The sequence below is a fragment of the Daucus carota genome, chromosome 7, assembly GCF_001625215.2.
Source record: "Daucus carota subsp. sativus chromosome 7, DH1 v3.0, whole genome shotgun sequence".
Lineage (NCBI taxonomy): Eukaryota > Viridiplantae > Streptophyta > Magnoliopsida > Apiales > Apiaceae > Daucus > Daucus carota.
Window position 1 is genome coordinate 1939781 of NC_030387.2, and position 22072 is coordinate 1961852.

The 22072-nt window shown below is 34.0% G+C and overlaps 3 protein-coding genes and 1 long non-coding RNA gene across 7 annotated transcripts; all 4 read left to right on the plus strand.

Moving 5' to 3' along the window:
- Positions 1 to 1670: 1670 nt before the first annotated feature.
- LOC108195323 (uncharacterized) lies at positions 1671 to 4351 on the plus strand. Its single transcript, XR_001801487.2, has 2 exons — positions 1671 to 2002; positions 3994 to 4351. It is a non-coding gene; the product is annotated as an uncharacterized LOC108195323 (long non-coding RNA).
- A 1360-nt stretch (positions 4352 to 5711) lies between these two features.
- On the plus strand, positions 5712 to 9172 carry LOC108193632 (uncharacterized). Its single transcript, XM_017360370.2, has 6 exons — positions 5712 to 6319; positions 7084 to 7179; positions 7867 to 8044; positions 8209 to 8306; positions 8663 to 8724; positions 8809 to 9172. The coding sequence occupies exons 1-6, from the start codon at positions 5858 to 5860 to the stop codon at positions 8954 to 8956; spliced, it is 1044 nt and encodes a 347-aa protein (XP_017215859.1). The 5' UTR covers positions 5712 to 5857; the 3' UTR covers positions 8957 to 9172.
- Positions 9173 to 10448: 1276 nt separating this feature from the next.
- On the plus strand, positions 10449 to 14646 carry LOC108193685 (lipoyl synthase, chloroplastic). Of its 2 annotated transcripts, XM_017360453.2 has the most exons (7): positions 10449 to 10984; positions 11542 to 11705; positions 11905 to 11995; positions 12474 to 12631; positions 12753 to 12924; positions 13510 to 13620; positions 14237 to 14646. In XM_017360453.2, the coding sequence occupies exons 1-7, from the start codon at positions 10595 to 10597 to the stop codon at positions 14315 to 14317; spliced, it is 1167 nt and encodes a 388-aa protein (XP_017215942.1). In that variant the 5' UTR covers positions 10449 to 10594; the 3' UTR covers positions 14318 to 14646. The 2 variants fall into 2 exon arrangements, with proteins under 2 accessions (XP_017215942.1, XP_063937237.1); XM_064081167.1 differs by lacking the exon at positions 13510 to 13620 and having other exon boundaries at positions 14237 to 14511.
- Positions 14647 to 15311: 665 nt separating this feature from the next.
- Positions 15312 to 20609, plus strand: LOC108193386 (WD repeat-containing protein 26 homolog). 3 transcript variants are annotated; one of them, XM_017360005.2, is made up of 5 exons: positions 15312 to 15407; positions 16236 to 17064; positions 17827 to 17928; positions 19216 to 19845; positions 19989 to 20609. In XM_017360005.2, exons 2-5 carry the CDS (start codon positions 16276 to 16278, stop codon positions 20205 to 20207), a joined length of 1740 nt encoding a protein of 579 aa, XP_017215494.1. In that variant the 5' UTR covers positions 15312 to 15407; positions 16236 to 16275; the 3' UTR covers positions 20208 to 20609. The 3 variants fall into 3 exon arrangements, with proteins under 3 accessions (XP_017215494.1, XP_017215495.1, XP_017215496.1); XM_017360006.2 differs by having other exon boundaries at positions 15378 to 15407; positions 16178 to 17064; XM_017360007.2 differs by lacking the exon at positions 15312 to 15407 and adding an exon at positions 15475 to 15495 and having other exon boundaries at positions 19989 to 20351.
- The last annotated feature ends 1463 nt before the right edge of the window (positions 20610 to 22072 follow it).

Here is a 22072-nt window from a genome sequence, read left to right on the forward strand (position 1 = left end):
TAAAGAAGTGAATTATAACTGATAAGTAGGTTAATATTTATAAGTTATTACACTTTTTTAGAGTAAAGAAGTGAATTATAAGTGATGATTAGGTTAAGATTTATAAGTTTTTAGATAATATGACTTGTAAATTATTTGTGTTAGGGTAATCTTTGTTAGAATGGTGTAATTAGGAAATAAGATAGAAAGAAAGTATAATTGAAAAATGAATTAGCTTTTAAAATTTCAAAATTCTCCCTCCAAAAGCTTGGGTTTTTTTTATACAAACATGTCACGAAAACGACTTATGTAAAGAAGCTCGGTTGAATTGGCTTCTTAGGAAAAGAAGCTTGAGAAGTGACTTCTCCATGCCAAACAAACACCAAAATTATTACTCAATTATCGAATTTGTACATGTGCCAAACAAGCACCAAAATTATTACTCTATTATCGAATTTGTACTAGGGCATTTGATACCGCTACCTCTACCCAACCCAACAATGTGTTCATTTTCACGAGATGTTTTTCATCTTGCCATTTAAACCATCACAATCTCCTTTGTTTTAACAAAATCTTCGTTTCATAAAAATATGACTCAATTCCGAGCCTTGCCCATCCCTCTGGCACCAGATGAAGCTGGCACAATGGCATGCTTTCGAAGCTGTGTTAAATTTGTGCTCTGTCAAAGTGTGTACTCCAAGCTTTTACTATTTGCGGCCAGATTGTCATTAATTTTTTATCCTCCTTGACTCATTTTATTGCCAACTTCTTTTACCTTTTTATATCTACTCTTGCTTTTGCGCTCCTTTCGCTTACCTCTAATCACAAAATTAGTTGTAAAGCAACTAGATTTATTATGTATGTACGGCCTGATTTATTTCAAAAACAGCAGTGCTTTAACAACTTAATTTCAAATATCTAATACTTTAAATTACTTCAAAAATTCTGGATGAACAGGGCACAAAACTAAAAGAGTAGAGCGGGAAGATATACGCAGTTTTATCCTACGAAAAACCGAATCAATTTGGAGTTACTTTGAATAAATGTGACAATGATATTATTAGCATACCGATTCTGATTAAATAAGAGACACTAAAAGGTTGAGACCCTATCCAATTTTTTTAAAATATTTCAAAATCTTGTTTGTTTAATGACAGCTTATCCAAAACATGTGAATGACAGTAGGATATGAAAAAAAGCACTGGATTTGAAATTATAACACCTTTTATACATGTATCAAAAACTTCAAATTAAGAACATATTAATGATTATAGCATATGAAAAAAAAAAATGCCAGAAATGAAATTATAACACCTTTTATATATATATATCAAAAACTTAAAATTAAGTTGTTTAGTATTTTTTTCATTAAACAAATGCTATATCAAGCGTTATTGAATAGCCCAAGTGATGGATTTATCCTCTGTTGTCCCGGGACATCCGAGCTCGACTCTATCTCTGTAAGTATTATAATTAATACTTATTTGTAAAACATGTGAGGCTAAATTGTGAAAGGAAAAAAATATATGCTATATTGCTATGTCAAAAACATGAACCTTGTTTAATTATCAAAAGAAAAGGAAAGAGAAATGAAGAGCAAAAAGAAAGAAAACAAGGCGAAAAGGACAGCAAGTGACAAGTGAACACAAGTAACTGATAAAAATTTGAAACAAAAGAGGCCTATGACACATGATCTGGTCCGATGGATGTATCACAGACCAACTTTCACCTCGTGATTCGTGCATCAACAAAAACCCCATCTCTGTCTTAAAACCCACAGTAACCCCTTATGACTACATTACTGTTTTGCTCTACTGTTTCACTCTCTCTTCAAGTTCTTTCTGCTTACAAAGTCAAACAATCTTGTTGAATTTAAGCTGTTTCTTTGTGTGATTCATCTAGACTAGCCTGCTAGGGTTTGAAAAATGTCACCTTGCCTTTCAAATCACACTCAGGAGCCTCTCATTGCATCTTCTGCAACTCTGGGTTCTTCAAACACAAAAATGGTAGTGACCCTTTTGAGGTATTTATCTGATCTTGCATTCTTTTTTTGTGTAAAGGGATTTTATGTGTATGTATTGTGTGTGTATAATTGGGGAGCCCTTGATTGTTGCTGTTGTTTTGACTGTTGTGTGACATAGGTTAGGTTAGGTACATTGTGTGGTTGTGTAGGAGGGTTTGTGTGTTTGGTGATGTTGCTAATTTTGGGTTTATTTGTTTTTATGTAATTGTATGTTTCGGGGTATGGATGAATCGTTGTTGATTTGGTTGTTAGAAGAGTGAGATTACTAATTTGGTGAAATGGTATTGGTTGTTAATGTAATTGGAATGAGGTTTCGTGTTAAGGGTTGTCGGAATTGGGAATTTGGAAGATATGAAATTAAATTATGGATGTTTATAAAGCCCCTTGTGACTTTTGCATTTAAGAACTGAGGATGCGACGGATAGTAAAGAGTTCTGCGATTGGTCATTAAAGGTGCCAATTGAGGATGTCATTTGTCGTGGTTCATTGAACCGACAATTTAAGGTTGCCTTATATGGCTTGTGGTTTTAGGCAGACAAGACTAGAATACCTTCTCTTGGTTATTCACTTAGCCTGATAGGACAAGAGTTTCTTGTTGGATTGGTGATAAAGGACGGGAGGATTGGAATTTCTTTTGTAACTGGCGATTGAGGCGGAGATCGTAATAATACCGTTTCTAATCGATAGTTGAGCTTCAAGAGTAGAATACCTCTGTTGATTGATGGATCCTTATTGTCTAGGAGTGTACTGATGTAGTGAACAGTTGTTGTATTGTCCACTGTAAAGCCCATGAATATATTATACCAATAATTTTATGGATTATCTACATTGTTTTATCTTTTATTTAGGGTCATAAGGCTTGCGACCAATGCTATGTTTCTCCTTTATTTCTCCTAATTATAGGAACAAGAAATTGCTCGGCGGCAGCTTCTTAGAACGTCTACTTGGAGAGTCCAGGGGGGTTAGGAAGTTAGAGTTTCTAGTGTTAGTTTTGAGAAATTTATTGGTGAAGAGATCAAGAGTTCCATTGCAGTGCGCTATTACTTTATTAAGAATAAGGAATCTAAAATTTGGAGATATTTTGAATCAAACATCATAAAGATGTCGTTTATTTTAACTATAGTAACAACTAGCAAGTGTTATATCTTTTGTACTTCGACTGATGTAAGTAAAATTTCACGAAGCTGATCTTTGATAATAGATATGTTCTTAAAATTACCTTTAAGCAAGAGAAAGGATATGAATAATGATGTGAAAGTTAGTAGTTTTCCTTCTTACTGAGAATGACTACAACTGCCAACTAATTAAAAGACGAGAGTTACACATGATTGGTTTAGATGGTATAAGGAAGCAAGGAACCAGAAAATTTTGTAAGGGGCATGCAAAGTGAGCACCTCTACTACATGAGCTACAACCCCAATTGAATCTAAACTCAACTATTTATCCCACCCTTTCAACCCCTTAGTTTTGCCAGGTGCCAGTCAGTGTTCTATGGTACAAAGATAAAACAGACTCATAAAAAAAAGGCAAGAATAGGGGTTACGGCCTGTGGTAGGTTGCACAAAGTAAAACACGTTTGTCATAACTAACCTGTTACATCTTATATAAACTGGCTGCTTAGCTCATTCTTAAATCTGCCTTCTGTCCTTGCAATTCAAATCATTATTGTATGGAACAGTAAAATTGGTGATACCTACATCCTGTGACTTAACCTGGTCATAGATTATTGATGAAATTGTATAATCGTGTTTGCCAAGTCTATCAAAAAGATGAGTAACAATAATTAGATGGTCACCTGTACTTCAACAGCAAGGGTAGTCTCATGTTGTTGAGAAGATAGCATCACTTGGCTACATCGATGCAACAAGATGAATTTTTGGAGATCCCTCCTGTGATTGATGCCCACTATATATATATAAAATGTGAAGCAACAGTTACTGAAGCTCACTATTTCATTAGCATCCTAAACTTTTTTGTTTCTGTCATGCCAGGTCCCGAAGTAGCGGTGATGCTTTGGGAATTTTGCATTGTCGGAAGCTTGAAGATAACTAGTGAGAAATTGGTCTCCTGCAGCTTTACTGGAACATGTAAGCTGCCAAGTCTACTAGAAGTAGTAGGGAATGAAGCCATCGGTCCGCCAATTATATCACTGTTAAAATTATTGTATCATATTGACATTTTATGAAATAGGATTCCAATATGTTGTGGTTTAGAGCAATTTTCCTGCAAATTTTACCTTGAATAGTTTCATCTGAATTTTGTATCTTTGGTACATTCGTGCTAGCCCTTATTTAGCAATATCATCACTCAAGGAAGTGTGGATGCTAATGCCACATAATTTTTGTAGCATGCGTTACGTAATTTCAGCAAACAACCTCTTGCAGACTTCGTGGATGTATTATAATGTCGTGTTTGGTTGGGGTGAATGAAAATGGAGGGATGAAAGAATTTTGACTTTGATTTAATTGAATGTTAATAATTTCATTCTTTTCATCGTTCCATTTCTATCATTCTTAATTAGAACTCAAACTACACATTATTTGAATGAATGTTCAGCTTCCTATTATACCTATTTTTACCCAAATCTATTACACACTTATTCCAATCTCAACTATTTTATCCCATCCTTTCGACTCTTACTTGTTCTTTTCATCATTTAGTTTCTATCATTCTTAATTGGAACTCAAACTCTACATTTTGTGCATCAATACTCCACTTTCTATCATAGCTATTTTTACCCAAATCATATCATATAATTTTGTACTCATTCATTTTAATTTATTCTTTAAAGTTTTCCTTCCTATACTCTGTTATTTTTTCTAATTTTTGCTTATTTCATTACAATCCATTCATCCTGACCAAATACAACATAACAATATGGTGAAATTTTAAGATAGGTTCACTCACAACGAATTTTATAAAAATAATAAAACTATATGTCTTATAAAAAACATAAATATTTTTCCAACCTAAAATAGTATTACATTTTCTTTAGAAGATTACATGAAAATTAACTTACTTTTAACTAAATTAACATAATATAATTGAGGTCGGCGTCCATGACATACGTATACAAGTAATTATAGCTTCCATGAGTACATATAGTGATATAGAGATGTTATAATATCACTCAACAAAATATGAGTTAAGTTCTATGGAGTACATAAAAACATTGGAGTATTGGAGTACAAATCATAATTTTTTAGTTTGATCCTATATAATATCTTTGATTATCCAGATATAATCTATCATTTATAAGTTGTCTTGCACATAATTGTCAATTAATCATTAATATCTTTCAACTTTAACAAGTATTAAGATTATTGTTCTGCTTATTAGTTATATTGCAGAACATAGATTCCTATGATTTATAAAAGTAATTATTCTATCATTTGATCACGATGTTTATGTTGCAGAACATAATGTGCAGGTTGTCAAATATTTACAAATATTATTGGACAAAAAAATTGAAATTTAGATGACTAGATTACATTTTATCAAACTTTGTACTCCAATACTCCAATTTTTTTTGTAGTCCATAGAACTTAACTTATCTCATTTCATTATACAATTTTTCACTCACATTTTTTTACTTGATGAACATATATTATTATCATTCATATACTTTTTCATAAAAAAAATATTCATATATTCTGAAACACCTTGGTAGTCCTTAAATCTATTTTTCCCTAGAAAAAGAAAATACAGGCTAAAAAAACAAGCATTGAAATCATCAGAACAAAAACACAGTGCCAACTGCCAAGAAACACCCCTAAAATTCCCCCAAAACCCCCTACTCCCCCAAACCCATCTCCAAAATCCACCGTCTTCCGCCGCCGTCCGCCGGGAGATAAAATGTACGCCACCGCCGCTGCAACCCCATCTTCTTGTTACTGTTTTCCCACTCCTTTCAACCCATTTTCAACCAAAATCAAATCTTTTTGTTACAAACCACCATTTTCAAGGATTCCCAGAAACCCCTTTTCGTCTCGCCCCTTATCTCTCTCCGCCGGCAGCCGTCTGGTTCTGCCTGCTCCGGCCGCGAAAAAGTCGGAGTCAGAGACCAAGAAAGGAGCTGAGGTGGAGGAAGAAGTGGTGGAGGAGGAAGAGGATTTGCCGTGGATACAAGAGAAGGCTTTGGATTTAGTCGAGTTTACCGGGTCGGTGACTCAGGCGATTCCGGGGCCTCGAGTTGGAAGAAGCTCTTTGCCTTGGATGCTTGCTGTTCCTTTGGCTTATCTTGGCATTACTTTTGTTTTCGCATTTTATAAGACTGTCAAGAAGTTTAATTCTCCCCGAGAGTTGCGTCGTAAACAGGTTGGGTTGTTGTACATTTGTTGCGATTAGGATTGGTAGTGAACTTGTAGCTTCTGTTTATTTTGGTGGCACTATGTTGTTTTGATTAGGATAGAAGTCTTGTTGGATGTCTACATTTTCTCGTAATTCTGCAAGCTTGTATGTTTTGGCTTCGTGATGGTTAATTGGTAGAAGTCGAAACTTGGTGATTTCTTGTAAGTTGGGATCTTGGATGGTGGGATTGATAGAGTTATGTTTTTGTTTTGGCTTCGTTATTGTCGATTATTGTGTTATGAATGTAGTGTTGAAGTAATTGAGTCGAAGTATGTTCCTCTAGAATAAGGCGCAGACAAATCAAGCACTGGTACATTAGTTGTAATTCAGATTAGTAGAAAATAAAAAATTTATTATCCGCTTTAATTGTTACATATGTGTCAATTGTTGTGATACTAATTTCGTAGTGAGGCTAACATTTTACTATGCTCCATTGGTAAATAAGTCTTGGTCAATGGCTCCTTCCTATCATGTGCTTCGCGATCTTTTATTGTTTGTGTTATGAGTAAACATTTGGTGGAAGATATGTGGTGACCTCCCATTAAACATTATGAATAGTTTATATATATATATATATATATATATATATATATATATATGTTGTTGCTATGTGTTAACTAGTTCCTAAATATATGATACAATGTTTTCAATTGCTAAAGCAAATGTTGAAGATTAACTTGTAAGTTTCTCATGGGTGCTTTCTTAACTTTCCGCTATGGATTATTTATCAGGTCAATAAGAATGCTGTGTTGTGCAAATCAATAGACGAGTTATTTGCGAAGGGAAGTGGAGTAGAAGAATCGGCTTTGAAGGGGTTGATGCAAAAGGTTAGATGCAACATACACAATCAGTTTAAGCCTTCTGTTCCTCTTGTTTTTAAAAACTTAGTATGCTTTGCTGTTGAGGTTTTTGAATCATCTTAGGCGTGCTGCCTTCTGAGAATGTTTTGATACGAACATTGCATATTGTACATGATATTTCTTTATTATAATGAATGCATCACAATAAGAAGGGATTCACCTTTTTAATATGGCAAGGGAAGACATAGTTATGATCCTTAATGTGAAGGCATTGTTACAATCATAATCGATGTTCAACAAGCAACATGCATACTTTGAACATTTAATGTCAATTAGAACAACTGACACTCATTTAGCAAAAAAGAAAAACAGAACAACAGACACTCCACCTGATGTATAAAGATATTGCTTCTAGTAAATGAGTCTGGCATCCTTGCATCCAGAGTAATATTAAAACAGTTATCACATTCAAGGTTCTTTTAGGCATTTTATATGACTCCCATCATCTCATCAGTAACCAACTCCGCAAATCCCAACACGATACAAGAACGTTTGTACTTTGTAGGGTAGCCATAGGGGTGCTTCTCTGCAACGAATATGGCTATGCTATAGGAGAAAATATGCTGCATAAATGTTCTTTGGCAAAACTTTGCCATTGCTATCTTGTTTTTTTCTCTTTAGGTGATATTGTAAGCATTTTTATTGTGTACTCAGACAGGGTTTAGCATGGAGGAGGTATTACGCAAGTACATACGGTATGCGCTGAATGAAAAACCCTTTAACCCAGAATTGGTTTCAAATTTGATCAACCTCAGGAAAGCATCTATGTTGGATGACACTCAAGTTGCTGAAACTTTGAAAGAGATATCAAGAAGGATTGTCAAAGACAAAGGTGAGGATATCATAAAGACACCTTTTTGTTTCATTGCATTTGTTAAGGATTTTTACAGCAATGTATAAAGGAATACTTGATGAGAAGTGGAAATGCACCTAAGATGATCACCAAAGTTCGTATGTGCCATTGTTGGTTGAAACTTGTCGATTGATTTATTTCAGGTCCAGTTGTCATGGATATGTCAGGATATTCTGCCAAGGGTTTCAAGAGAAAACTTGCAGTACAAGCCCTTTTTGGGAAGATTTATTATCTCTCTGAGGTAAGAGGCTGAATAGCCATTTTGTATATGGTATAGCTTGCTCTTTCTATTCATTTGTATAGTAGTGGAAGATATGATTATAGGATGAACTGTTTTGCAGTTGATCACTTTTGTTAAATTATTTAGATGAAATATTGCTAATTACGAATAGCAAGAGCCTTTTAGGCTTTGCTCATTTTTCACTTTTAATGTGATAGGTTGTTGCTAATATCATATACCTTATGTGATTTTTATCAATTTTAACCCATATTATGAACGTTTTCGTGATTTTTTCTTTTTCTGATTGTTAATTTAGATGAAAAAGTTATTTATGTTTCTGATTGTTTGAGTTGTATGTAATTGTTGTTGTCCACCAGCTGCCAGAATTTTGTTCAAGGGGGAGCTCCTTGGTGGTTAAAGAATTATTTGGCGTTTCAGAGTAAGGCTATAATTTTTGATTCACCTGTGCCGCCATATGCAACTCAGTGTCTAAAACTTTTCTTGTTTCTGAAAAACAATTCAGCGAGGATGCTGAAAAGCTTAGGATGCACACAAGTTCAGAAGCTGGGGATATGGAATCACTAGAGAAGATGGTTGGTGGTTCGGATTCAGAATCAGAATCGGAATCGGGATTGGAAGATACTAATGAAGAATCATCTCATGCTCCTTAGTGTAGTTTGCATGAAGTCATTGAGCCTCTTTTTGGACAATGTAAGTTGGGCATTTAAGTGCAGGAGAAAGGGTTTTGGGAGAGTTTATATGCAGTGGTTTAGAAAACTTCTTACAAAAACTGCGATTTTCGGCATTGTTATCAAGTCCATGATACTCAATTCATGTGCATTGAGTCATTTATTTATCTTAATATTATTATCAAATCTTCTAATAAATATGGTACCGAAAATAGAATCACTGTTCACACAATTGTTAAATATCTATCTTGTCAACCTCGAAAAGGCCAAGTACTCTGCTACAATTACAAGTGTAAACTTGCTGCAGATGAAGACAATTAATTTATGTTTAACCGTTTCAATCGATTAATCTCGTCTCCGGTTGATTTTGATCTGATCTTAAAAAGATCATGCTTTGACACAAATAAATATATGAGAAATCTTATTTTGTTAGATGTGATAGATTAAATGAAATGGGATTTCTGCTTATTTGAAACAAAACTCGTCCTTTGACGAAATCATATTAATCGCAAATTTTAGACACTCAATTATTCGATACAAGACTCTATATTATAATTTCTACAAAAAATGTTCAAAATACAAGAATTAGAGTTCAAAATATCCTTTATTAATATCAGATAATTTAGTATTTTTATTTTTCTGAAAAAAATATATCAGGTTGTGTTTAAGTATGAAAAAACATATAAAACATAATACACGCATTGTAACATGATTTGGCATTAGTATGAAACATACATGAAATAATATTTAGTGTTTTAATACGCAAATCTTACATTAAGAAGTAAAAAAATAGAATAACGCTGTTTTGAATCATAAAAATGACATTTTGGATTATTCGATAGTGTTACTAGACGGTGACCCTCATCAACATAATTAAAAATATTAATGACTCAAATATTACGATCTGAAAAAATGATTTTCGATATCAGTTATTAATACTATGACGTTAAGTTACAAGAACAAAATACTAATAATACAGTGTAGCGTTTTATTAGAGTTAAATAAATAAAACGCACTTCGTGATGATTCACAGAACAAAACACTACATGATATAGCGCTTTCTTTCGCATTGAAAATTCTAGATTATCCGGTATTAATAAATGTTTAGTGTAGCGTTTTATTAGAGTTAAATAAATAAAACGTACTTCGTGATGATTCACAGAACAAAACACCACACGATATAGGTTTTCTTTCGCATTGAAAATTCTTTATTATCCGGCATTAATAAATATTATGTGAAACCATTTTTCCTAACTATGTTATTTTATACGTTTTTTTTTGTTTTTTATCCATGCCCTTTTCTCAATATTATTTTGGGTTCTAGAAAAAATTGATAAATGAATCAATACCATAATCATTTTATATAATTTATTTATTGATAAACTATTAAAAAAAAACATATTCTTTTTTTTAAAAGAAAAAAAAATTTACATATTAATGATCATGCTGTTTATGCAGTTGCACCCCCAAACCAAACCAAATCAAAGACAAATTTATCGATCAAAACATTAACAAGGCGGAGAAACCCAAGTGACTATCCACACTCTACAACTCCGCCATTAAAATTTCTCATTTCATCTCTCTAATCAACCTCCCCTCCATCTTTTCATCCCCAACAAGATGATGATTCAGCAAAAATTCATCCAAAACCCCACACCCCCAGCACTCTCTTCATCGAATTCATCCTATTTTCACACACCCTTCACAAGAATCACCTCAATCAATTGCAATCTTTCAGCCTCAGCTTCACCCAACAGGCCTAATTCAGCTCAACTAAGGACCCCAGGTGGTCAAAATGATAGCTTTTCGAGCTGTGTAACTTCAGCTTCTCTGGATACTAAGCCTGGTGTGATGGGTCCTTTTACTGGGAGGGATTTGAGTGTCAAGAAACCCGAATGGCTTCGACAGAAAGCGCCTCAAGGGGGGAAATATGAGGAGGTCAAGGAGACATTGTCTAGGCTTAATCTCAATACTGTTTGCCAGGAAGCTCAATGCCCCAATATTGGAGAGGTATATCAGTGTTTTGTTTTGTTAGTTACGTTGATAATTTTGTGTTTCGGGCTGTGATCGAGGTCTTTAGATTCTTCGTGGTTTTAAATTTGACTGAAATTTGATGCACATGGATATTTGAACATATAAGAAATTGAATTTTAGTGAAGGAGTTATGTTGGGTGCTATTCGGGTTTATTGAGGGGTGCATTGTTATTTCCGACTTTGTAGTGGTGTTGGTAATCAGGTTTTGGTGCTTTTGGATAGTATTATACATTGTCAGTACTGTTACGATCGGAGTTGAGTGTAGAGTTTGTGAGTGTACTAGTTTCTCTCATGTTAAATTTTGGGGAAGATGGAAGTGGAAGTGTTTTGAAGATTATGGCTCAAATGTGGATGAAAATTGAATTTTGTTTATATTTTACAGTGGATATATGTTAAAGCTTTCATACTTTATCTTTGTATATTTTTGTGCTGTTGAATTGATATTGGTGATTGGAGGATTACGTATGAGAACATGTGAACCATTGAAAAAATGATTTAAACTGTAAATTAATAAATATTTTATTTTTGAGCAGTGCTGGAATGGTGGCGGGGATGGAATTGCGACAGCTACGATCATGCTTCTTGGGGATACTTGCACCCGTGGCTGTAGATTTTGTGCTGTGAAAACTAGCAGAAACCCTGCGCCACCAGATCCTATGGAACCACAGAACACTGCACATGCTGTTGCTAGCTGGGGGTATGTAGGACAATCACTCTGTATGTCATATATATGCGAACAGGCCCAAATTTGCAGTTTGAGTCATAGTGCAATATATATAAATGAAAAAGTGATGAGATAATCATTTCACATTGTGATAGGCTAATTCAGATTTTTCATGAGTTGGCCTATACGTTATTAACTTTGTAATTGAACCTTTTTTTCTTCTATCATGCAGCGTGGATTATATTGTACTTACTAGTGTTGATCGAGATGACATCCCTGATGGTGGGAGTGGTCATTTTGCCGAAACTGTTAAAGCTTTGAAGGTAAAATTCCTCTTAGCAATTATTTATCTTTGGATTTATGGGCGATGGAATATATTTAGACTAAAGTGCATTATTTGTACTTTGGACGACATAACACTTGTAGTACTACACTTTCAAACAAAATTACCATCTGCGATGCTAGGGCTCATATTTTGTCACACATTTATGCATGATTCGTGCATGTCAACTGAATTTTTGAGAACTGTTTCGTCCAATTCTGTTTTCAATAATTATTTTTTTGGGTTGGAGCAAACATATATAATACAAGTATAGGTGTTGTGATGTGAATTGGATAAACAAACTGTCTCGAAATTAGCTTAAAAAAATGAATATTGATATCACAAGGGGTAGTTTTTTAAGTTTAGTATCGCACATGGTATGTTCGCCGAAGTGCAGTTACATGTAATGCACTATACTCATACATTTAATAATGTAGAATAGGAAGAAGTTTTATACATGGTTGTTGATCTTTTGGCAGACACTGAAGCCTGACATTATGGTTGAATGTTTAACATCTGATTTCCGAGGTGATTTGAATGCTGTTTCAACGTTGGTACACTCAGGATTAGATGTCTTTGCTCATAACGTTGAGACTGTTAAACGACTCCAGCGAATTGTTAGAGATCCTCGGGCAGGGTGAGGAGTTGCTTTTATCTTTAGTATTAGAAGCTGGAGCATATATTCCATTGCTGCACACGCTATTTATCGTACATTATATCTTTTCCTCTAATTGGTTGATGGTTTCTACAAATGCTAGGTATGAACAGAGCTTGTCTGTCCTAAAACATGCAAAGACCGACAAGGAGGGTATGATAACAAAAACCTCTATAATGTTGGGTCTTGGAGAATCTGACGATGAGCTTAAGGAAGCCATGGCTGACTTAAGGGCTATAAATGTTGATATTTTAACTCTTGGGCAGTACTTACAAGTGAGTTAACATGCAAATTTCTTGGCACATTGCGCTTGTCATTCCAGAGTTTCTAGCCATTTAGTCACATTTGTCTTCTGGGGCATAACAAATATACTGAATATAGATTCGCAAAAGAGATAACACCTGAATAAATCACCGAGTAGGCAGTCATAGGTCCCTAATATTGTTTATTTCCATTACGGAGGATATTAAGTGTTGGTCTTGATCATATATATAACTATGTAAAATGTTTACCCATTAACTCTCTTACTGCCATGAGCTACCTATGACATTTTTAAGCACTAATAATATTATCATGGTCGTCGTTGAATTTCTGATTATACCATAATACAGTGATATCTATCATTATTGATGTTGAAGTATGTAAAGGGTTAGTAACTTACATCTAGATCTTTGTTTTCAAACCAGTTTATCAACAAATAATTCAATTAAGTTTGTCACTCTTAGCATGGATAAAGTAACGTCTGGTGGTTTACTCCATTAAATTAAGGGTATAAAGTGTTCAGGCATCTAAAAGGAATTCGGTGCTCATGTGGAGCTATTAGTTTTACATACTAACTTGTGGTTGTTCTATTGGTGCAGCCAACTCCATTGCATCTCACTGTTAAAGAGTACATTTCACCAGAGAAATTTTCCTTCTGGAAAGAGTATGGAGAATCAATTGGTTTTCGTTATGTAGCTAGCGGACCCCTGGTATATACCTATATATATTTCATGAGTAGTGCTAGGTGCACATAATTGTGTACAGAAAATTTGTACATAATGACATGACAATTGATGTGGAGTGTTTTAATTGGGATGGTTGATGTGAATACAGGGGCCCGTTCCAATTAAAACCCACCACATATCATTATGTACAAAATTTTGTACACAATTATGTGCACAAAGCATTTTCCATAATTCAAGATTCAGATCAATGATTTTCCATTTATTATTGTTCTTTAGGAAGCATAAATGATTTACTCTGCATAGTTTGGTAAACAAAATATATGGTAATTTAGTTGAAACTGAAATTGATATCTTGGAAATGCTGTCACTTTGATTTAACTGTAGTAAAGTTAAGATGGACCCAAATTATGGCCACCTATATGTCCCAAAAATTATTGTATATTTAAATTAGCATCTAGTCATCTAGATAAATGTTGTTTTGGTTTGTTTTGCTCAATTGTTATTAGTTAAGGTGGGAAATCTACTAACAACTTCTTTGCAAAAAGGTTCTTAGAGCAACTTACTTTATTGTGGTAACCTGAGTTGTAATGTTGTATGTAGTATATGTTCTGAGAGCGACACTAACATATCAACTCTTCAGGTTCGATCTTCATACAGAGCAGGGGAGCTCTACGTTAAAACCATGGTGAAAGAGAGTAACCGAAGACATATGACACAATAATCTTAAGCCGTGCTATAGATACACATAATACATATACCATAGTTTTGACCGGCTACTTGCTACAGTTTGGGAGCACAATCGTTGCTGTCGCTGCAATTTTGTTCTAAAGTTGACCCTGCAACTTGATAATTTACATATATTCTTTGTTATCATTCATGTCTAAATTCCCGAGCATTTCAATTCATTTTATACCAGTTCGATCTTCGTCTTCATATCGTTTACTAGTTGACAAAAGTGCTATATGCAAATGTAGTATGTACACAGTGCAATGTAACTAGAAGGTATATGTACTTGGCAAATTGAATGTCACAGGACTGATTGATATTTTACTCCTTTGTTGCCCCATCTGTTCTCTTGACAGCAATGCAATAAGATTTACACTTGAAATTTGTTCACAAGAGTTGGTGCAAATAGACAAGAGAGAGCTGGATAGACAAGCCCATATGCAAATTCTTTGCCCTACTTCACTCTTAAGCAAAGCCATCATTCTTTTTCTCTCAAGTTCTCTTGGATCAAATCTCATTTGTATTGCCTAACTTGACAGTTTAAGCCAACAAACATAAAAATAAAAAATAAAAATCCATCTCCTTGGGCACATGCCTTGCACATAATCAGGGCATATGCTTGCACAAAACCAAACAATCAGCCAACATATTAAATTGTGTTGTCAATTCCTTATCATGTAAGAACCATGTATAACTCAACACTCAAGTGCTTATAAATTAGTATGAGCCAGATTCGATATGCAAGTCAAATTTGGTGGGACAAATAAACAAATTTATCGGTATCAGGTCGGATATGGTTGGATATTCAGACACAAAAACTTATTTTTATATTCGGATTTGTGTTATATAAAGAAAATTATAAATAGATATAAATATTAAATTTCATAAATATACACACTAAATTATAGTAAAGGAAATCTCATTTAGTTATTATTATTAGTATAAATTTAAATGCATCCTTAAAATATTATTATTTTTAAGTGAAAACCAGAGTTTTCAAGAAACATGTATGTGTATATATTTTACATAGATTACAGTACAAAGCACACAACTTTCGGCACATTTCTGGGTTTGGTGTTCTCTCTGTAAGTATACATTCTTTTGCTTAAATCTTGCAACTTTTACATAAAAAATCACTGTATCTATTTCTTATTCATTGCTGATGATTTCTGGGTAATAATCTTGATTATCTAACATGGTTTATGCTTATGTGTGTATGTGTCTGATGATTTTGTGTGTAGTGATGATGTTTGAAATGGGGTTTGTGTTGTTTTGATTATCTGTTTCTTGGTTTTGTTGTTTTGGATCTGTTTGGAGTGGCTGAACTGTACTTTAGTTGTACTTTGTTGGGTATCAACCCTTGTCTGTGTGTGTTTCATGTCATGATTTCTTGTACTCACTTAAATTGTGGCACAAAAGAGTGATATGTTTGGCATTTATTGGAAATGATTCTGAACTGGTTGCGGAAATGATCACTTGGGAAATACTAGAAAATCGAGTTTATTCTTGTCATCATTGTTGAATGCTGATATGTGATTTGGGTAATGGTGGCATTGTGTATTTCTTTATTGTTGGTGACTTTGAGGGTTTGTGTGTGAGCATGAGGTAAGTGTCAATGTCAAATCTATTCTTGATCGTTGAAATAGAAGATGATTATAATTTGGATTAGAGCGGATGGCAGTTCTGTATGAGTGGCTAGCTTGATATAATTTGTTTTCAGTCTTCTTGTATTGAAGATGCCGTTGTTGAGGTTTTGCATTGTGGTTATTCAATTTAACGGAAGATTTGTTTAGTATGAGTGCATTTTAGTTTATGCTTGTAGTTAGTGTTCATCTTTTGTTATCCAAACATACAGGCTCCTTCAAATTGCACCCTTCGCAGTGTTTTTGTATTAGTAACGGTATTCTTGTCAGGCTTATTTGCTGGACATACATGGGATAAGTCGTACATTTCATGGGAATAATAGAAGATAATGAACCACCCTTGAAGCGTTTGAAAGGTCCCCCGAGTGTTACAAAGGAGGGCATGCTTTATAAACTGACAGCATCAAGCTCTGCTGGCGACTCAATGGCTAGGGCACTTTCTTTCAAAAGAGACGATGAAACAGTCGGTCTGAAAGGAATTATTAAGAAGCAGGAATTCGTGAAGATTATTAACAGAGCACTCTATTGTCTTGGTTATAGTAAGACGGCAACCGTTCTGGAAGAAGAATCAGGCGTACCATTACGCTCATCAGCCGTAAACTTGTTTATGCAGCAAGTAGTGGAGGGAAAATGGGATGAATGTCTTGCTACATTGCATCATATTGGTCTTACAGATGAAGTTATTTATAAATCGGCATCTTTTTTGTTATTGGAGCAGAAATACTTGGATCTTTTGAGGGAAGGAAAATTCATGGACGCTCTACTTGCTTTAAGAAATGAAATTGTTCCCCTTTCTATCAATGTTGACCGAGTTCATGAACTTTCAGCCTATATTATAAACCCTTCCCAGTTTTTGGCCCTTGGACTTTCTGATCAGGACACTGCTACTGCAATCTCAAGAGCGAGCTGTTTAGAAAAATTACAGAAGTTGCTTCCTGCGGCTATCTTGATTCCTGAACGAAGGTTAGAGCATTTAATCGAACAAGCTCTTGATGTGCAGAGAGATTCTTGTGTGTTTCACAATACTCTGAATAGTGATCTATCATTGTATTCAGATCACCAGTGCGGAAAAGATCACATTCCTTCCGAGACATTACAGGTTGGAAATGTGTATTTTTAATCATTCTGCTGTGTGTTAATTTGGTACAGAGTGTTGCCTGGTCTCTGTGTTCCTCTATCTATCAGTTGAATGACATTTAAGCTATGTTTTAGTACACAGAAGTAGGGTCGCGCTCAAGAGAGAACCAGTCCTTAAAATAGAAGAACCGCTAAGGTTCTGCTGCTGAACCCTAAATTTAAATAAATTTTTAGTATCTAAATCTAAATACATGTTTTTTTCATCGTTGTGTGTGTTCAAAAATAATTTTAAAATATAACATATAGATATTGGCATTTTTTTGCATTTGAAGTTCTGCTGCAGAACCCTAACTAATACTTAAGTTTGTTGCAGAACCCTACTTAATACTAGATATAAGGTAAGAGTTCTATGGTTCTCTCTTGAATATGACCCCACAGAAGAACCCTAACTAATACTTAAGTTCTGTTGCAGAACCCTACTTAATACTAGATATAAGGTAAGAGTTCTATGGTTCTCTTGAATATGACCCCACAGAAGTATGCTGATTATCCTATCAATTTCTTTACGTCAGATTGTTCTGCAATAGTGCCCTACATCAAAATGGCGACCCTTTCATTATTTAAGTGTTGATATTCTATCAAGTAAATATGCTTTTTATTATTCTCTGTGAATTTAAGTAGAGTCTATGCTTATGATGTGCAAACATTATATCTTTTGATATATTGTTCTTATAAATTATAATGGTCAAGTTTTCAGTTTGAATTGTTTATTTTGTTGGAGTAGATATTGCAAGAACATAAGGATGAAGTATGGTTTCTGCAATTTTCTCATGATGGCAAATATTTGGCATCTTCCTCCAAGGATCAGACTGCTGCTGTATGGGAGGTACTTACTGTACTCACTGGTATTCAATAATGCTTTTGGTTATTTGCAAGGATCTCTTTCATAATATCTGGTACATGTGTGTGTCTGTGTGTGTGTCTGTGAGGGCGGGTAGATTGATATCATAAACCTGTATTCACAGACTTGAAAATCTTACATTATGACCCCTAATAATTTAATTGTGATAAATTGTGATTGTAGCATTTATGGTAGCTACACTCTGGTTCTTGATAATGCTTTGACTGTTGATAGGACATCATACATATTTTAGACTGTGATTGTGTGTGCACATCTTTGGATGAAGGTAGATATACGTTCACATACTTTGAGATCCTCACTTTTATTCACATACTTTGAGAACCTCACATTTAGAGAAAGCACTTGAATGCAAGTTCTAAGTTGCATTCCTTTCATATGAATGTAAGCATGTAAGTTTTGAAATGTGGTCATCGTGTTTTGGTGCTAGAATGTTTAAAAGGCCTCACATACTTTGAGATCCTCACGTTTCTTTACATACTTTGTAAATCGTCTAGGAGATGTTGATAATCAGTGTAAATAATGTTATAGATTGGCTTTGTAATCTTGTGTGGTGTGTTCACGAGTTATTGTATGTGTATACGAATTTGAATGTTACTGTTTGTTCAATTGAGGGAACGAAAGGGAAAATTTAATAAATTAGTGAAAATTAAAATAAAGGAACAATATAAATCTGGGTGAAGAGTTATTTGCTCAGATGAAGAGTAACAAAACTGTCTTCTTTATTTTTGACGGCTTAACTATCATCCAGGGTGACTGTCTGAGAAGAAATGCAACTACCAAAAGCAATCCCATTAAATTTTGCAACATATTTGAAAACTTAAGATGCTTTGAACATATTTATATGCAGTCCTATAACCTTCTCTGACAAGCATGAACATAGCATGCAACAATTGTTTGTACTTTCCTTTCCTTCCTCTTTTGTAAATATATATACATACATACATATCATGGGAGCTTTCATCTTATATAATAAACAAGTACCAATAGAAAGTACTCGTCATGAATGAGTAAGGGTTCCTTAAAACAAAATTCTGCAGTGCAAATTATGTATATATATATATATTGTTTCCAGTTCTCTTCATTATTAAACCTTTTGATATTTTTGTTTTCCTTTCCCATATAAACACTCTAGGGCTGTTCCTCCATCATGACAGTTTACAATTGCTCTTCCTCTGTGCATCTAACAAATATTGATCTCTTTTCCTTCTACTTATATTCGCTCCATACTAATATTGAGCTAGTACTTTTCAGGTGAAAGAGAATGGTCAGCTGATTTTGAAGCATATTTTATCAGGCCATCAAGGGGCGGTTTCCATTATCTCATGGAGACCTGATGACTCTCAACTTTTAACATGTGGAGCAGAGGAGGCTGTGAGACGCTGGGATGTTTGTTCTGGTGAATGTCTCCATGTCTATGAAAAGGCTGGTGTTGGCCTTATATCTTGTGGTTGGCTGGCTGATGGCGATGGGATTATCTCCGGAATGTCTGACAAGAGCATTTGTTTGTGGGATTTGAATGGACATGTGGTCGAATGTTGGAAAGGACAGCGCATTGAGAATATATCAGACATGGTTGTTACAAGCGATGGAAAGATTATTATAAGTATTCGTGGAGGGAATACATTACTCCTGTATAACAGGGAGTCAAGATGTGATAAAATGATAGAAGAAGAAGAAATAATTACTTCATTCTCACTATCGAAAGACAACAAGTTCTTGCTCGTTAATATTGTGAATCAAGAAATCCATCTCTGGTGCATAGCTGGAGATCCGAAGATGGTATCCAAGTTTAAAGGCCATAAACGTACCCGATTCCTTGTGAGATCTTGTTTTGGAGGTTTTGAACAAGCATTTGTTGCCAGTGGGAGTGAAGATTCTCAGGTAATATATTTCATTTAACTATATGTCACATTTTTTTTTGTCAGCTTATGATTATTTGATTGGGAATATAACTTGATTAGAAGGAAAAGTGTTTAGAGATATTCCTCACAAATAGAAAGCTTATATTAGAACTTTCTTTCCAGGTATATATCTGGCACAGAGGCACGGGAGAGCTTCTGGCAAAGCTTCCAGGTCATTCTGGAACAGTCAATTGTGTCAGTTGGCATCCTACTAACCCTCACATGTTGGCTTCTGCCAGTGATGATTTTACAATCCGAATATGGGGCATTACGACTCCGAAGTGTGAAGGTGCAAATCATTACAATGGGAGACATTACCATCAACCCAACGGGAGAACATGATATGTTTCTTTATGAGTCAAAATTTTCTCATCTGGAGCTTCTACCTCCCCCAACATCTCATATGTACAAAAAGATAATCTGATGGTTTTTCTAATCAACAATGTGCGAGCTGAAAGCACCTCGATGATCAAGTATCTTCCCTCTGCACTGCACTGAACAATGTAGCTTTCTACAATCTACTTGGTTTTTTCCATTGCCACTGTATGTGCTGAAAGCACCTTGATAATCAAGTATCTGGCCTCCTGTGTTGCATCAGACAATGTAGCTTATCTACGACCCTACTCGTTCTTTCTGATTGACGTAGTATGAGCTTAAAACACATCGATAATCATCTGGCTTCCTGTATTGCACTGAACAATGTAGCTCATCTCAATCCTACTAGTACCAGTATTTTCTCGCATCTATTACAAATTGTAGCAAATCTTTGCCTTGGGCTTATCTTATGGTATATTTTCTAAATAATCCTGCGCGCGCGCGCACACTATTTTGGGAGACTTGTAGCCCGAATCACTTGGTGAACAAAGATGAAAAATCTGGCTTCTGGCAGAACTGTTAATTTATTTTTATTTTTATTTTGTCAGGAACTACCTACTCGTAGATGAGTTATATCATATATAGAATAGCTGCAATAGGATTTCTTTTATCCAACCGGAAAGATACATAAGTATATTCGGATGTTTAGATAATAAAATTTTAAAATCTCAATAGGAAAACCCATAAAGTCTCCTTTCATGGTCCTGAAAATATAAAAAATATATAAGAATATAAGAATAATAATTTTATTTAATTAAATATAAAAAGTATATACAGTAGGGGGGGGAGGAATCCAATTATAACATAGAAATCTTGACAAAAACATAACAACTTATTTAAAAAAATAAATTGAACTTATAAAAATATGAGATAATTATAAGAAGTTAAATATCTAACCAAAGCGAGAACTTTGGATAGACACATAATCACGAAAATATTCATAAATTATTCTAAGCTTTTCTTATGTGAACAATAATAATATAAACTAAAACATTTATATTTTTGTCAGGAATAAATTAATCATTCTCGTTTTAATAAAACTATAATATAAATATATATTACTATATTTAACCACTAAATTGCAAAATACTGACATTAAATTATAAATATATTAAAATAAACATTCCATAAGCAATAAATATAAACTCGCTAGAATATATATATATATATATATATATATATATATATATATGAATTTATTTGATATTTAGGTTTATATATACACAAAAAATAAAATAGAGCTAACAAGCGATAGGTGCAATTTAATACAATGAATAGTACTCCAAATAATTATAAATAAAATAATTTACTAATATATACTAGTAATCAAATATGTCTTTCCAAAAAACATGTTGATAAGAAATTTTTCAAAAAATTCATGATCCTTAATAACTTAATCTAAAAAAACCGAGGAACAATATATGTATAACAATATTGAGACTCGTCACGAAGAACAAGAAGAACAATAAATTTTTATGTAAATTATTTGTACAAAGATTATACATGCATCACAAACAAATAATCATATATCTCAAGTTCAATAAATTTATAAGAATGCACTTTAAAACGAAGAAACGATCCAAACCTAATTTAGCAACAAAAAGATTCACAAAAAGTCCACTCATATTCCCAGGAACAATATATAACCATATGGTCAATATTTTCGTAAAGAGAACTATACTTGGCTAATGTGGTAAAATTTAATGGTGAAGTTTAAAATTATATAAAAATTTAAACGTTAATCAACACGACCCGAGTCTCGATACCGTCATACCCAACATCAAAAACAAAAACCAATCAATTATTTGAGTAAAAAATCTAACCGTAGCAGG

Excerpts from the sequence above, each read along its gene's own strand:
- LOC108193632 (XM_017360370.2), top strand. The coding sequence starts at position 5,858 with ATGTACGCCACCGCCGCTGCAACCCCATCTTCTTGTTACTGTTTTCCC. Across the intron at positions 7,180-7,866 it reads TGAAGGGGTTGATGCAAAAG|ACAGGGTTTAGCATGGAGGA; the intron begins GTTAGATGCAAC and ends TTGTGTACTCAG. Across the intron at positions 8,307-8,662 it reads AGATTTATTATCTCTCTGAG|CTGCCAGAATTTTGTTCAAG; the intron begins GTAAGAGGCTGA and ends GTTGTCCACCAG.
- LOC108193685 (XM_017360453.2), top strand. The coding sequence starts at position 10,595 with ATGATGATTCAGCAAAAATTCATCCAAAACCCCACACCCCCAGCACTC. Across the intron at positions 11,996-12,473 it reads AAACTGTTAAAGCTTTGAAG|ACACTGAAGCCTGACATTAT; the intron begins GTAAAATTCCTC and ends ATCTTTTGGCAG. Across the intron at positions 12,925-13,509 it reads CTCTTGGGCAGTACTTACAA|CCAACTCCATTGCATCTCAC; the intron begins GTGAGTTAACAT and ends CTATTGGTGCAG.
- LOC108193386 (XM_017360005.2), top strand. The coding sequence starts at position 16,276 with ATGGGAATAATAGAAGATAATGAACCACCCTTGAAGCGTTTGAAAGGT. Across the intron at positions 17,065-17,826 it reads TTCCTTCCGAGACATTACAG|ATATTGCAAGAACATAAGGA; the intron begins GTTGGAAATGTG and ends TTGTTGGAGTAG. Across the intron at positions 17,929-19,215 it reads AGACTGCTGCTGTATGGGAG|GTGAAAGAGAATGGTCAGCT; the intron begins GTACTTACTGTA and ends AGTACTTTTCAG.